The sequence below is a fragment of the Rhinopithecus bieti genome, unplaced genomic scaffold (genome assembly GCF_001698545.2).
Source record: "Rhinopithecus bieti isolate Rb0 unplaced genomic scaffold, ASM169854v2 scaffold_17971, whole genome shotgun sequence".
Taxonomy (NCBI): Eukaryota; Metazoa; Chordata; class Mammalia; order Primates; family Cercopithecidae; genus Rhinopithecus; species Rhinopithecus bieti.
The window spans coordinates 2,109,577-2,127,025 of NW_016809834.1; the positions used below are offsets into that span (position 1 = coordinate 2,109,577).

The following is a 17,449-nucleotide window of genomic DNA, read 5'->3' on the forward strand; positions in this document are numbered from 1 at the left end:
GAAATAATACCACACATCTACAGCCATCTGATCTTTGACAAACCTGAGAGAAACAAGAAATGGGGAAAGGATTCCCTATTTAATAAATGGTGCTGGGAAAATTGGCTAGCCATAAGTAGAAAGCTGAAACTGGAACCTTTCCTTACTCCTTATACAAAAATTAATTCAAGATGGATTAGAGACTTAAGTATTAGACCTAAAACCATAAAAACCCTAGAAGAAAACCTAGGCAATACCATTCAGGACATAGGCATGGACAAGAACTTCATGACTAAAACACCAAAAGCAATGGCAACAAAAGCCAAAATTGACAAATTGGATCTAATCAAATAAAGAGCTTCTGTACATCAAAAAGAAACTACCATTGAGTGAATAGGCAACCTACAGAATGGGAGAAAATTTTTACAATCTACGCATCTGACAAAGGGCTAATATCCAGAATCTACAAAGAACTTAAACAAATCTACAAGAAAAAATCAACCCCATCAAAAAGTGGGTGAAGGATATGAACAGACACTTCTCAAAAGAAGACATTTATGCAGCCAATGGACACATGAAAGAATGCTCATCACTGGCCATCAGAGAAATGCAAATCAAAACCACAATGAGATACCATCTCATACCATTTAGAATGGTGATCATTAAAAAGTCAGGAAACAACAGGTGCTGGAGAGGATGTGGAGAAATAGGAATGCTTTTACACTGTTGATGGGACTGTAAACATTGTGGAAGACAGTGTGGCGATTCCTTGAGGATCTAGAACTAGAAATACCATTTGACCCAGCCATCCCATTACTGGGCGTATACCCAAACGATTATAAATCATGCCGCTATAAAGACACATGCACATGTATGTTTATTGCAGCACTATTCACAATAGCAAAGACTTGGAACTAACCCAAATGTCCATCAGTGATAGACTGAATTTTAAAAAATGTGGCACATATATACCATGGACTACTATGCAGCCATAAAAAAGGATGAGTTCATATCCTTTATAGGGACATGGATGAAGCTGGAAGCCATCATTCTGAGCAAAGTATTGCAAGAACAGAAAACCAAACACCACATGTTCTCACTCATAGGTGGGAATTGAAAAATGAGAACACATGGACACAGGATGGGGAACATCACACACCGGGGCCTGCCAGGGGGTAGGGGGATGGGGCAGGGATAGCATTAGGAGATATACCTAATGTAAATGATGAGTTAACAGGTGCAGCACACCAACATGGCACATGTATACATATGTAACAAAACTGCACGTTGTGCACATGTACCCGAGAACTTAAAGTAGAATTTAAAAAAAGATTATCTAATATATTTGCTCTGTAATTTCTTGGGGAGGGCAATCACCTGGCTGGGATGTGTTTTTTACCTAGAGCCAGGGTATTGATTCCTCTAAGGACTCATAATATAGTCAGATACCAAGTGCATGTGAATAATATTTCCATATAGGTGAATGTTAGGCCAGGAGAGAGCCACTAGAAGTCTCATATCCCTGGATGACTTCAGCTAATTAGGGCTAAGTCTGATGGAATCTACCTACAGACCCAGATGGCCAGAGAAGACAAGCACGGCAATAACAATAATATGCAGCATTGCACTTTACAGTTTACAAAACACTTTAAGGCACTGTTGTAGCCATGTCTCAGAAATGTATATAAGTCAAGCAAGTGTCACAAAATAAGTTGAAACAACTTAAGCTATTTTAAGAAGCTGGGGAGAAAAATCACTGTGGGAATGCACCATGATTTGAAGAAAACTATTTCATAGGTGGCACAACTAAATTCAGCAAGATTATGTGACTTGTCAAGCTGACATGAAAATAATGATAGGCCCAATCCTAATGATCAAGGTTCTTATTTCACATTCAGAGTCTATTTTACTATCATACCACAGACGCCTCAAGTAAAAGAAATGCAGGCAGGGTTGAGAGGCTAGGATGCCACAGTCAGGAGGAACAGCAGCAAGAAGCGGGTTTGGTGAGCCCAGTTCTAGGACTGGGTGTGAGACATCCTGGGCTGGGGAGTATTAAGTAGGTGGTTGGACTTAGGGCAGAGGCCTGGGACTGCTGTCAACCTTGATGAAGGAAGAGATGCTAACGTAGTTAATAAGTGTTTCTGGAATGTCTGTGCCGAGGTTGTATCTGCACTGAAGACCATCTGAACCGGCTGAGCAGTATTAAGTCTGTCTCTCAAATGACCACTCAGATATCGCCTCGACCTAATAAAATAACTTAATGGATTTTTTCACTCTGATCAGATGGTTTCAGGCCCAGTTTAGGATGACTGATCACATTCCCTGAGCCGCTCTGTCATCCTTCGCTGGAGCTTGCTGGGTTGGCTAGTGATAGGATTTGAGTGATGTTGCCTTTTGGTTTTTGTCTCTGTTTAACTCGAATGAATATTGTGGAACTTAAGTAAATTGTTTAAAATAAAGAATAAAAGCATTTCTGTGTCTTTTCTCTATGTTGAGGGAATGATGGAATAATGGACTTCATTTTAGAGAAAATCAGATATATCGATCTTTTCATCTGTGTGAATACTGAGAGCTTTCATACTTTGGTTTGGAAAGATGAACAAAATTCTTACCCAACTAAATGCCTTATGTATGCCCCAGAAAATTTTCCTCCATGAAAAAGAGATCTTATAAGAAATCTATACCTCACTTTCTCTATCCTGTGAAGGTTAGAGATCTTTTCTCAGATTTTAAATGATACATGAGATACATAGTAAGAGATACATACATGCCCATGTATAAATGCTCCTCTAGATCATTTGGGGGACAGAAGGAAGAGAACAGAAGAGCACTTGGAAGTGTAGAGAAGTTGTTAATAGATGTTCAGGATGAGAGATTAGAGTTTAACGGGGTAACAGGCTTCCACTTCATGAAATAATTCGTTAAGATCTTGATGGGCATTTTTCCTCCCAAACCTCTTGGTCACCCTGACCTGACTTTAGAAATATCAAAGAGTGAGAAAGTCACATGTAGTAACATACACACATCATTAATAGGTGTGTATCCTCATAAAAATATACAGAAAATTTTAAAGATCATGATTTTAATAAAAGATTTTATAGAAACACACAATATCAGAAAGGGTTATTAAAACATAACATTGTGTTCACATGGTGTGTATTTATCAAGTTAATTTTATCTAATTAGACTGGCAAAATAAAACCCTTACTATAATTATAATTTGGAATTTTTGTACTATAAGAATTTTTTCTCAAATTACAAAAGCTTGCAGATGCCATTTCTTTTGTCTCTGTAAAAATTAAATATATTCATTTACACATGGTATTTTTAAAATGAGAGATGGTGAGAAATTCTGGATGTGTTTACTGATGACCATGCCTATAATTAGCTCCAACTTCCTCATTTAAAAAGCAGGAGATTTCGAAGAATAATAGCTCATCTAATTGAAGATCATTATAAACAAATTAGGATGTATTTATGAGTTGTGCTAATGATGCATGTTAAATGTATAAAGTGATATCCTGCTGTAGAATTATAGTGAATATCTTTGTCTTTACCATTCTTTGTAATTATCATTTCTATTATGCTTGTGCTTTTTCTGTTTTATTTTTTATTTTTTTATTTTTTAATGTGTATGACATTTTGGAAGTAGGGAAGCTGCAAAATTGGTGCTGTGCTTTGGGACAATTCATTTACTGGGCAGGTATGAGTTGGATTGGAGGAGTAAGAGAAGTCCTTTTTGAAGGGAAGGGAGGAAGCTATAAAGAGAATGTTTAGCTGTATTAATATCTGATTTAAAATATCATGCATTAGATGTTAATTTGACAGAGTTATATCATTCAGGAAAATATGACATGTCAAAGAGAAATATATATAGTAGTGTTCCCTTATCCTCAGAGGATATGTTCCAAGACCCCCAGTGGCTGACTGAAGCTGTGAATAGTACTGAACCCTGTATATACTATATTATTTCCTAATCATACATTCCTATGATAAAGCTGAATTTATAAATTAGGCACAGAAAGAGATTAACAATAAAATAGAATAATTATTACAATATATGTAATAAAAGTTATATAAATGTGCTCCCCAAAATATCTTACCCTTCTCTACTCATGCAGTTTTGGGCTTTAGTTGACTGCAGGTAACTGGAATTATGGAAGACAAAACCACAGATGAAGGAGCACTGCTGTATTTTTAAAGAATGTTGGCAAAAATATATTAAACCTCAAAACTGGCTTAGCAATTGATAAAACTTTTGAGAATGTCTTCTGTGCAAGGAATTTTAAGCACTTTATCATGCACATACTTGCAAAGTGATGCAGAACTCTGAGGAAATAATCCAAAAGAAACTTTAAACCTAATCGTAATATGAAATCATCATGAGTTATCTTCATGCAAATGTGTCTGTGTGACTCATGGCATTGATCCAGTGACAACCCTTCTGTCCTCCCCAGTAGTTGTCCTTTCTCAGGAACAGGTGGCCACACCTGCCTAATCACATTCATCCCTCAACCGAGAAAAGTCCACTCTCCAGGAATTCGCTCTAGCTGCTGAGGGCACTCCCTGGAGGATGTGTTTAACTACCTCCTCCCCAAAGAAAAACTGCAAGCCCAGGAGGGTGATCTCAGCAGCCAAAGTATTCAGGACACAAGAGTGGCCTCTGAGCCTCTTTTCTTGTTTGGCTCCTGGAAACTAAGAATAAGGGAAGAAGTGGACTCAGCGTGGGCAATTTTTAAAAGTTGTACATTTAGTTCAGCCTCATAACAGATGAACCGACTTTATTATTTTAAAAAAGGAGCTAATGGTTTGGGCTAGCTGTAATAGCTCCTTGTAATAGGTAGTAAAGAGTTTTCTGGATTGAAGCCAAACTTACCTTCAGTGAAAAACACATGAAGGTAATTGCTTAGAGAACTAAGAGTTTTCTGGATTGAAGCCAAACTTACCTTCAGTGAAAAACACATGAAGGTAATTGCTTAGAGAACTTTCACACTGAAGAGAACAGTTCATGACATTTTAACAAGATAAATGATGGTGAAATCCCATTAGGGAATTAATCTTTTATCCATGGAGCTAGAAAGTTAAAGGAGAGAAAACTTATTATTTTATCTGCTTTAAATGAAAAAACAAAATCCTGAGGGAGCTACTTATTTGCTAGAAAGTGCAGGGACTTTCCTGAGCTAAGAGGTTTTATTCTTAATGCACTTTAACATGCATCTTCGTGTGGACTTGTTTTCACTGAATACCTTTATTTCTGTAAGTATATTATTCTTCATTGTTCTAAACTTTGGCATCAAAAATTGCATGTATATTTGATGATTCAAAGAAGATAATTATTAAGTTTCTGTCTCTTTTTGATTATGCAAAATACAATGAGGGCACATTTACTCTCTCTGCGTCCTCAGTACTCGATCAGGCTTGCTGTTCATTCACATTCTTCACCTTCTTAGAAGTCCTCATGCTCCGACTGCTGCTATCCTAGGTATGGTCTCCTGGGCCCCATGGTGGTTTTATAATGCTGGGATCAAAGCTCAGAGATTTAATTGCAGCCATTTTAAGATTATGGCCCAGAAAATACTAATCAAAAAATTTAATAAAAAAGATTGAGGGAAGCCTTGCTTTTCTAGGCTTTTTGCTCATAATGCTAATCAGCCTTTATTCATTTGACAAATATCACTGAGTACCTACTAGGTGCCCAAATCTAAGGGGCTAGAGATACAGAAATGTGAATAAAGGTTCTCACCTGAAAAAGTCTACACATAACTGTAGTAGAGCAACAGCTGAACAAGTTATTATAGCACTCTGTGAAAAATGCTATATAACAAAAAAAAATGTGATGCAGCTGTATCAGATAGAAATATTTCAATGCAAAGACACAAAGTAAGACTAAAACTCAGGGTAGCCCAAACAAAAAAGTTCCTAGGCACCTCCAGTACCTAGAATGTAATTGTATTTAGAGGTAGATCTTTTAAAATGTTACTGAGTTAAAACGGGGTCATTCGGATGACACCTAATCCAATATGACTGTGTCCTTATAAGAAGAGGAGATTCAGATACAGGCATACACAGAAGGAAGTCCACATGAAGACAGGGAGAACAGGAACATCCACAAGCCAAAGAGAGAGGCCTCAGAAGAAACCAACCCTGTCAACACCTTGATCTCATACTTCTGGCCTCCAGAATTATGAGAAAATAAATACCTCCTCTTTAAGTCAGTCTGTGGTCCTGTGTTATGGCTGCCCTAGCAAACTAATACTGGGTACAATCACAGGCTCCATGGCGGCTTCTCTTCAACTCTTACCATCACCCTTTGGACTACATATGGCATCAGCTGTTCCGCACTTTACGATTTCTCACTATATTATCTAAGGGCAGCAAGAGGAAGCTTCTAGTAGCTCTTCATGTTTTAGAATTCCTACTCTTTACCATGCCTTTGTTTGAACAGTTGCTGTGGCTTAGGGAATGCAATCTGTGGACCGGCTTCAGCCATCCAGGACACACCCCTGAGGATGGGTGAGGTCAGTTCCATCCAAACCACATAAGGTGAGGTCCCCAAAGGAAGGTCAAGGTATATTTGTAGAGCATAGCATGGGATAACCTACAAAGACCCAAAGAAAGTGATCAAATAAATCTACTTGGAAAAGCTGAGCAAAAGTAACCCTGAGGGGAATTAAGGTGAGTCTTGGAGAATAAATGTTCTGCAGAGAAGGACTCAAAAAATAATACACACAAAGGAAGCAGCATATATGAGGGCACAGAAGGCACAAAAGAGCCTGTTGTATCTGGTAAGGTAATCAGTATGTCCCTGTCTACCCAGAAATTTCCAGTTTTAGCTCTGGAAGTCCTACATCCTGAGAACTCTCTTTGTTCCTGGCAGATATAGTTTGCCTGGAACTGTATCTATTTTAAAGGGAAGTCCCACATCCCAAGACCCCTTTAGTCTTGGACAAACTTGGGTGGTTGGTCACTCTATGTTGGGGGAATTATGAGCAAGGTTTATGAAGCAAACTGGCTGGAGATAAAATTGGAAAGACTGGCTGAAACTAATTGGAAAGGACCTTTCATGACCTTCGTTTGAAGTAGAGAAAAAAATCTGCAGTGTTCTTTTGCCATGTTGCAAAGTAAGTTAGTAGGACATTACTCTATGGAGGGTAGAGGAACTCTGTGTTAATCATACAAATGCCATGGATGTTTTGCAACTTGACCTGCTTCAGGAAGTTCGTGGAACTTGACGGCTATATAGCATTTGGGAGCAGCAGAAAGTTCCAGGCCAGCTCTTCTGACTCAGAGAAACTGATCCCTGGGGTCAAGGGTCAGCATTCTGCTGGGCACATCGCAAGGCCCCACAAATACTAGTTGATTCTTGGTTAACAAGCTTCCCTTAGTAAGTGGAATTGCCTTTTCATCTTCAGCTATCCTCTCTGCATACCTTCCTCTAAAAGCTGTGTCTCTTTTTTTTCTTTCTACCTTTTCGTGCCTTCATTTCCAATTGCCAGCCAGGGGCTTCAAACCCACCATACCTACCACTTAACTGCTCACCTTCCCCCCAACATTACCTCTTCCACCTACTGCTTTCTGTCTGTTGAGTATGCTGCCATTCTCCAGTCACCCATCCCCATGCTGCAGAATACACTGCAGCCACTGAAAACAAGTGGCTGAAGAAAACAAAGTTGCAAACAATGGATATTTAGAATGCTCTCATATTCATACAGATTACATATAGGTACTTTCAGATATATATTAACACAAACATATAGGAAAAATCATCCGGAAGTTTTTTGTTGTTGCTGTTGTTGTTGTTGAGATGGAGTCTCACTCTGTCACCCAGGCTGGAGTGCAGTGGTGCAATCTTGGCTCACTGCAACCTCCGCCTCCCTGGTTCAAGCAGTTCTCGGTATACCAAACTCTTAACAGTTACTATTTGGAGAGCGTCTGATGGGAAACAGAAGGGGGATCCTTTTATTTTTTTTACTTTATATACATCTCTGTTTAAATTTTTAAAGAATAAACATATGTAACTATTTTCCAAGCAAAGATAATACATGTCCATTGTGGAAAAATTAAATTGATAGTACATGATCACTGTAAAAAATTTAAATTGCAGGCCGGGCGCGGTGGCTCAAGCCTGTAATCCCAGCACTTTGGGAGGCCGAGACGGGCGGATCACGAGCTCAGGAGATCGAGACCATCCTGGCTAACACGGTGAAACCCCGTCTCTACTAAAAAATACAAAAAAACTAGCCGGGCGTGGTGGCGGGCGCCTGTAGTCCCAGCTACTCCGGAGGCTGAGGCAGGAGAATGGCGTAAACCCGGGAGGCGGAGCTTGCAGTGAGCTGAGATCCGGCCACTGCACTCCAGCCTGGGCCGTAGAGCGAGACTCCGTCTCAAAAAAAAAAAAAAAAAAAAAAAAATTAAATTGCAGATAAACACAAAGAGCAATATAAAACCATCTGAAGGCTGGGTATGATGGCTCACGCCTGTAATCCTAACACTTTGAAAGGCCGAGGTGGGCAGATCATCTGAGGTCAGGGGTTCGAGTCTGGCCTGGCCAACATGGCAAAACCCCATCTCTACTAAAAATACAAAAATTATTTGGGCATGGTGGTGCGCACCTGTAATCCCAGCTACTTGGGAGGCTGAGGCAGGAGAATCACTTGAACCCAGGAGGCGAGGTTGCAGTGAGCCAAGATAGCACCACCACACTCCAGCCTGTGCAACAGAGCAAGACTCCATCTCAAAATAAATAAATAAATAAAATAAATAAAATAAAACTATCTGAAATGTCACCACCAGAGGTACCACTGTTAGCAGTGTGGGGAGTGGCCTGCCAGTCCTTCCCTGGGCACCACTGCTGATGGAGATACAAAGACTGACCGAATAGATCTCCCCAGCCTGCCCTGCCATCCTCCTTACTGACGGTGACCCTTAGCAAGTTGCAAAGCCCTCCCATTTGCTTCAGTACTTGCAGGGCCTCTGGTATCTGTCAGTCTATTTTCATTACCATCACCCTTGTCAAGTCTCTCATTATCTCTCCCCTGCTCTGTGGCAATCACCTCCTATCTGACTCTCACTTATTTTCCCTCTCCCTCCTTGCATCCAATCACCCCACAGCCTCCAGATTAATCATCCTAAAGCCTAGCTCTGATCATGTTCAAAAACCTTCAGCAACTCCCCTTCATCTATAAAAAGTGTCAGACTCCATGATCTGGACTAAAACTAAACTTTTCATTGGTCCCTTGGGAACTTTTCCTCCTCTCAGTTCTTGTTCATATTATTTTCTCCAAGAGAAATACCATTTTATCTAAGCATTTCCATCCACTAAAATTCCCCCTTTTTAGATAATTTAACAGGTATGAAAAAACATTTGCACGAGAATGAAATGTTCATTACTGTCAAGTCTATAATAGGGGAAAATTAAAGCCAACTTAAATGTTTACCAGAAAGCAACTAATTAGGTAAGTACGGTACATGCAGTTGTTCAATGGAATACAGTTCAGCTGTTAAAATGACATATTTGTGTACATATATATATACACACATTGTATTTATTATATAGACACAGGGAAAAGTCTGTAGAATATTGTCAATCAATATATAGATACGGGAAAGTTTGTAGAATCCTGTCAATCTCTCTATATAGTATATACATACTATATATACAGTATGTAGTGTATAGTGTATATATATATACATTGCATTTATTATATAGACATGGGGAAAAGTCTATAGAATATCATCAATTTAAACAGCAGATTTTGTTATTTTTTTGTAAATATGTTGTAAAAGTGCATGTATTCGCAGAGCTTTTGGGAAAGACATCATCAAATTATAATAGAGGTAAACTTTAGGTAGTCGAATTTAGTTGATATTTACTTTATTTTTAGTATTTTCTATTTAATTTGAATTTATTTAAACACAACCACAATGATAGATGTTACCATTTATTGTGGGCTACTTGCCAAGTACTCTGTTTGATGTTTTATCTATGGTAATTCATTTAGTTCTGAATGTCAGGGAAGTGAAGAAGTGTTTCCAGGGTCATACCACTAGTGAGAGGCAGAGATGGGATTCAAACCTGTTTTTCTGATTCCAAAGCACCTCTTAGGCACTGTTACATAATACTGAAGTATCATTTTTTCAAAAATACAAGCTAATAAAATATGTTCTCGCTGTCTTACACAGCTGCACTTAATTGCTCTTCTTCCCCAAACCTTCCCTTGTCCCCATATCCCCAAGTATGACAACCATGGAAGAGAATAAAATGAGAGATACATATAAGATAGACACACATAGCACAAATAAAGGTTCTTAAAATATAAACAGCATTATTTTACATATTACATTATTCTATGAATTGGTTTACACTTAAAATGTACATCCTCTATGTCTTTCCTTGTCTGTACATACTGATCATGCTCAATGTATTTAACAGTTTCATAATAATCTATTGTATGGATGTGCTATCATCATTTAACCAGTCCCCCACAGATGATCATTTATGTCATTTGTGTATTTTGCTATTATAAACAATACCAGAATGAACATCTTTGCCTCACTCTATGTCTGTTCACTGTTCACATGTGAGACTGTCTTTTGCAAGAAGATGGATTTCCAGAAATAGAATTACTAGGTCAAAAAAACATAGGCCTTTTCCTGTATCAGAATTTCTGAAAATTTTAGTAGCGGTGCGAGAATGTGATTCAGGAACCAGCTGCTTATATTCTTTTGTGGCCTCGTTTCCTACTCACAGCCTCACCAGCATTGGCAACTATCTGCACATTTGTCATTCCAACATCTCCAAGTTGATTTGTAGAAAAAGGTAACTGGGGTATGAATTGTGTGAGTTCTGGTGAACTCTTGGCCAACAAGTTGCTGTGCACCCTCATGCAATAAACGATGCCACAGTTGACTTCCATTTCTTTTCCTGTAAAATAAGACTCTTCTAGATCTGGCACTAAATGTTTCTTAACTCTAAAGACAAGGATTACATTTTGCTCCTCTGACTTCTTAGATTTTGAAAAATGTATACATACCGTAAAGGGTTATCTTGCCTCATTGAAGGTTCCAATGGTATGGTGATAAGACCATATTAAAAGCATTTATAAAAGGTTCATGGTAAAGAGTTCATTATGGTTCATTAAATCCCTTCATGCTTTTATCCACTTCAGTTACTGTATTTCCTGTAAATGGGATTTACGCCAGGGCCAGGTTAACACCATTTCACATTCTGCTGTGCTATTACCCACTGAGCTTGAATCAATTGAATGAAAGAGGCCTTTTCAAGTGTATCGATTTTCATTTATCCAAACTCATCTGTTTGCTTTGCCACATGCTCATACATGAGAACAGGGCACAGCTAATCTTCTCCATGGTGTTGCTTTTTCCCCTAAGCATTTAATACTAGAATAGACATATGACAGGCATCCGTATAAAAATTGCAGAATATTCACTAGAACTACAGTTTTTTTGTGGGTGATATAAGAGCCTGGATCTCGTTCTCATGTCAGAAAGAATGTAGCCTAAAGCAAGACACTATAGCCTTTCTTCCTGCATGAAAGCAGTCACCTCCTACTCTTCCAGCTCCCAGAGAGCTCAGTCCAAGGATGCTGTCCTCCTCCCCACAGATAGAGGAGTGTTGCCTATACAGTGGTTCTTCTAAGTGCAAATTTGTGCTTACTGTCAGGGAGCTAAGTTTTCCACTGCTGCTTTCTACAGAAATACTCCTTATTTCTTTGACCAGGTATCAAACTGAAAATCTGAACAAAAGGAAGTATCCAATAGGGAAAATAATACTTTTAATGTACATTGTAATGCTCTTGTTCTACATTCCTAGCTTAACATGTATGATCATGTGTGTGTGTGTGGAAATTAGAAAGAGACACTATTTATTTTAATCCATGTTAGAATTTTGGAGATGAAAAGCGTTTTAACAATGTTTACTGAATTGTTGTGCTAGTCACTGTATAATATGTGGCTATGTGGTGGAGGAATTAAATGATATGTTCTAGACTTCTAATAAATAGATCTTGACTTCTGCTCAGGTAAATACTGAAATATATTTACCTGGGGGATAAATACTGACTAAGGCAAAGCAAAGGTCAGTATTTCCTTTGAGCTGCAATAAATATTTCTATACACTTAAATAAGATTTTATGTTATAGCTAATGATTAAACATTATCCAAAGCCACAGCAGAAAATATTATTATCAAGTGAATTCTAAGGCATCTTTCTTTCATTCACAACGCTACAAAGGATAATCACTTTTGGCTTAATTAAGATCTGATAGTAGATATTGGCCTAAGTGTTGGCTAAGCCTGAGTCCTTATTGTGAAATAGAAGATGAAAAGATTCATTTATGGAAAGTTCAACGTACATAAATATAATACACATTAAGCATTATTGACTTAAATAAAATGAACAATTAACCTTAACCAAAGTTTGAATATGATCCTATTTAGTGAATGAGCTAATTATTTTTTCTCCTACACATTTATGTCATGTGCTGTGTTATGTAATTTTGGAGAAATAATTCATAGAAAGGATTTTTTTGAAAAATATTTCTTTCAAAAAAGAACTATATCATAGTAAGTATAAAACATTTGAGTATCATTTAGCTAGGGAGTAAGCAATATAGAAATGTATCTTCAAGAAGATTACAATCTAATTGGGGAGAAGAGCGGAAACATGCAAATACAGAATTGTGTAGTTGTTAAAAACATGAGATTTTGTAGTCCCAGCTACCTGGGACTACAGGGGAGGTGGGAAGATCGTGATTGCGCTACTGCACTGCAGACTGAGTGACAGAGCGAGACCCTGTCTCAAGAGAGAAAGAAAAAAAAGAACACGAGATTTGGAATTTTAATGAGTATGAATTCTAGCTCTGGTACTATGACTTCTGACAATGTTCTGTGAGCCTTGATTTCCCAATGTGTACAAAGGGGATAATACAATTGATTTCATAGGGTAACAGTAAGAACGAAAGGTCTGGAAAGCCCTGAAAAGGTACCTATCAAAAAGAGAACATGTTCTCCATAAGTGGTAGCTGTTTTAATGATGTATTGCTATAGTGACAGATGAAAATACTTTTATGGAGGTAACTCAAGGATGTACATGATGACTGCATTTGGAATAAAACACTATTTTTAGCTTAATTCCAGAGACAAGAGCTCTTACAATTGTATTTCATGGTTCGTCAACACTTCAAAAAAGAGGTGAGATTTGAAGTAGAGGCTGACTGAGGAATAGGGTTTTATTAGTTGTAAAAGAGGAGTGATGAGCATTACAACTGCCAATAAAAGAGGAGTCATCTCTTCAGCCTGGGCTTGAGCACATCCTCTTTCTAAATGTTCTCTCCTAGTTTAACACCAACATTGGCTCCAGGTTTTAAAAGTATTTTTTAAATTATTTCTTCTGGGTCTTCTTTGTTTCTTCCTGTTTTGTTTTAGTCCCCCCCAAATGAAAAACCACTTTCAATAAAAAATAAACCTTAAAATAAAATAAGAAAAATGAAAATAACAAAAAAATCACTTTCCTGTTAATATAAAACCTCCCATTAATACTTTGCTGGAGGTCCTTAAAAACCTTTCTGTACCTCTGTCTCTGTGTGTGTCTCTCTCTGCACACACACACACACACACACACACACACACACACACACACATACTTGTCTACTCTCATTTCTTACTTCAAAAATATGCAATATGCCATAAATATCTTTTCATGCCAAAGAAAACTTCATTATACTTAAATGAGTATATCACATTTGATTGCACATATATATATAACAATTTAATAAACTCTTTAATGGGTGTTTTAGTTGTTTCCAGTTTTCTCTATTAGGAAAACGTGCCATTGTGCTACAGTCACCATCCTTGTACATTCATTTTGGCCCACTTACATGATTATGGTTATCCCCTTAAGAAAAATAACTAGAAATAGAATAGAGGGACCAAATGCACATTTACAATTTTAGTATTCAGAACCAGAAATGACAAGTAAAAATCACCACATTTTAATCTTAGAAGACTTTAAAAAAAATAAAAAGAACTGGCCACTCTTAACTTTCATGAATAAATAAAACAGCCACTCTTTTAAAATTAATGTTTGAAACCAAAACATGAAAAATAGGAGTACATAATTAGAAATAGTTATTCTGTGTAATTCTATGTAAAGCAATGTCTTAATAGAAAAAAATGAGAGAACAAATGATCAAATTGAGGTGTTTTTATTGTAGAAAGTCTTGCCAATTAAACTAACCAAACTTTTTAATTTAAATGTCTAACTACACAATTAAATTAATTGATTTTCCAGCGCAATTGTCTGACAGTTTGATGAGTTATTATAGAATGTTGAACTAAATTGAGTGATTGTAAATCTCTTGTATAGAGGACCTGTGAACTATTACTAATTTAATCCCTTCTATGCAGTTCTCCTTTCCTCTCATTTCTTCTTAGAACATATAGAGTAATTTGGCCGGGCGCGGTGGCTCAAGCCTGTAATCCCAGCACTTTGGGAGGTCCAGATGGGCGGATCACGAGGTCAGGAGATCGAGACCATCCTGGCTAACACGGTGAAACCCCGTCTCTACTAAAACTACAAAAAACTAGCCAGGCAAGGTGACGGGCGCCTGTAATCCCAGTTACTCGGGAGGCTGAGGCAGGAGAATGGCGTGAACCCGGGAGGCGGAGCTTGCAGTGAGCTGAGATCCGGTCACTGCACACGGCACTCCAGCCTGAGCTCTGATTCTCAAAATACAACTTCTGCAAGCCAGAAGGCCAGCACATTCCCTCCACTTTCTTCCTCCGCTACATACAGACACACCACAGAGAGTGTTTATGGCAGAAGAAATGACCTGGGGGTATGGAATTTTCACAGCCTAGAGCAATTCAGCTTATCTTCAACCCCACGTTTACTGGGCAGCTACAGAAGAATTAATCACTGTGGTTTGCCCATACTTTCTACTCCCCACACACTCTGATAGTATTTACTCTGAGGAAAAAGAAAAACAACGCTTTAGAGGGAAAAAAACAAATAGCTCTTTAACGAGAAACAACAAAAGTGATCATACTTACCTAAAAGTAATTTAGGAAAATTGGATGTTTCGATATTATGATAATATACTATTGATGTTGTAGTGGCAACGAATCCCATCACGGCCGGCATAAAGAGGTGGAGGTGCCTTGATTCCCGTCGCCTACAAAGAACAGTACAAAGTCAATGCCTAAAGCTGATGGTTCCAGATAACTTCCCATTTTTTCCGAATTTTTTCATAAGAACTCTCTCTTAGTAATAAGATGTTTAAAATACAGAATGCAATAGTAGTTTCCAAGATAATACATAAGGGAAGAATATATTGAAAGGCATAGTTCTGCAGAAAGGATTTATCTTAACATGAAGGGCCGAGTAAACAGCCAAACTATACCTTAAAATGCTTACAACAAAAGCAAATATATAACTACTCCTATACTGTAGGGCAGAGCTGCTGAAATAATTTAACAACTAAAGCAAGTGAAAACAGTTAACTCAATCCGAACTCCAATGTGTGTGAAAAGGGTGTGTGTTCCTTTGACAGCACTCCCAACTTAATAGTCTTCAGTGATTTCTCCATTCTCATTAATTCACTCAATGCATCTGTGATTGCTGGTCCAGATACTGCATTAGGTTCTTGGATGCAACAATGAAGAAAACAAGATGTAACATCTGTAGTCAAAGAAAAAAATCTAGTATATTGAGGACACCGATAGCAAATAGGAAATTACAACACAGCTGAAGGGACAGTGTGAAAACACAGAGTGCACGTCTGGGACAGAGGAAGCTTTGAGAAGGAAGTGACTTCCAAGCTGACACTTTCAGAATAAGGAATGGCTACTCAGAGGAAGAAGAGAGGAAGACAGTTCCAGGCAGAGGGGCCAGTGTGTTCAAGGGTATTGCAAGCAATTCAGCATGACTGCAAGGAGAATAAACTTCACTCTGAAGGCAACAGAGATCACCAGGCAAACCGGTGGTTCCAGACCAGATGAGTATTGTGGACAGCCCTCAACTCCATTGGCATTAATAATGCCACAGAGTGAAACATTTTGCTTTTCTCAAATTACTTGAAGATATTAGTACATAAATGGTATAGAGAAGAGAGTGACTATATCACTTTCTCTGGGGGAAAGGAGAACACTGAGAAGGTCATTCCAGGAGAGGCATGGTTGACAATAGGAACTGAAATAGGAAAAAGAATCCACTGGTCAGGAAAAGGGTCATTTTAAAAAAGGAACAGAATGGGCAAGTACACAGAAGCATGAAACAATTCAACATGTTCAAAATTCCAAGTAGTTTAATATTCTTGAAACGGAACGTTTAAGATAGAATGCATCATGGAAGGCTTTGTATGCCATGGTAAGAGGCTGGCATCTCAACCCATGGAAAACTGAAACACTTGAATAGGTAAGTGGTATAATCAGATTTGTTTTAAATGGATAGCTCTAGCAATCATGTGGATAAGAAAGTTGGTGGGTAATACATGAGTTTGTAGCGGAGGGAGTGAAATGGAAGGAAGAAAAGCAGTTAGGAAGCTATGGGTATAAAGTTGTGTGACAGATGATAAAGGTTTGACTTCAGCTTTGGCAGCAGTAACATGGAGGAAATGATACATTTGGAAAAAGATTGATTGTTAAAATGGGCAGGAGTTTACCAGCATTAGGGTATGAGGGTGATGGCAGTAGAGAAGTAGAAGATAATTCCTAGGGTGTCTGTATGGATGGCTGTGTGACCAAATAAGATTTTAAGAGGATGAGCAGATTGGAAAGAGGAACTAATAAGTTTCACTAGACATTTATGGACTGTGAAGGTGTCTAATAAGGAGGAAAATGGAATTGTAAGTGTCTGTAGAGATTTGGAACATGATCAGTGATATAATTTGGAATCATTAATATAGACATGATAATAAAAATGTGAGAGTAGTAGGGTAGCACTTAAAAACCACCTACCATCTCCTGTAAATAGATCAAAATCATCAGAGGAAAAAATAGATAACAATTTTGTCAGCACAGAAATTAGGAAATGCTTCTAATATTCTCTGACTATTGAATCAAAGAAAGAATCCGGCTGAACGTGGTGGCTTACACCTGTAATCCCCGCACTTAGCAAGGCTGGGGCGGGTGATCACTTGAGGCCAGGAGTTTGAGACCAACCTGGGCAACATGGTAAAACTCTTATCTCTCTTAAACATACAAAAATTAGCCATGTGTGGTGCCGCATGCCTGTGACCCCAGCTACTCGGGGGGCTGAGGCAGGAGGATTGCTTGGACACGGGAGGCAGACTTGGCAGTGAACCGAGATCACACGGCTGCACTCCAGCCTGGGCAACAGAGCAAGACTCTGTTTCAAAAAGAGAAGAAAGGAGAGGAGAGGAGAAGGGAGGGGAGGGGAGGGGAGGGAGGGAGGGAGGAAGGAAGGAAGGAAGGAAGGAAGGAAGGA

At 38.4% G+C, this 17,449-nt stretch overlaps 1 protein-coding gene across 1 annotated transcript in view; it reads right to left on the minus strand.

Annotated features, from left to right (window-relative positions):
• Window positions 1–14,995: 14,995 nt before the first annotated feature.
• LOC108541089 (ATP-binding cassette sub-family C member 9-like) overlaps window positions 14,996–17,449 on the minus strand; it is a 13,490-nt gene continuing 11,036 nt past the window's right edge. The window contains exon 4 of the mRNA XM_017890523.1: window positions 14,996–15,176. Within this exon, the coding sequence (XP_017746012.1) occupies window positions 14,996–15,176 (181 nt within the window). The remainder of the gene's footprint in view (window positions 15,177–17,449) is intronic.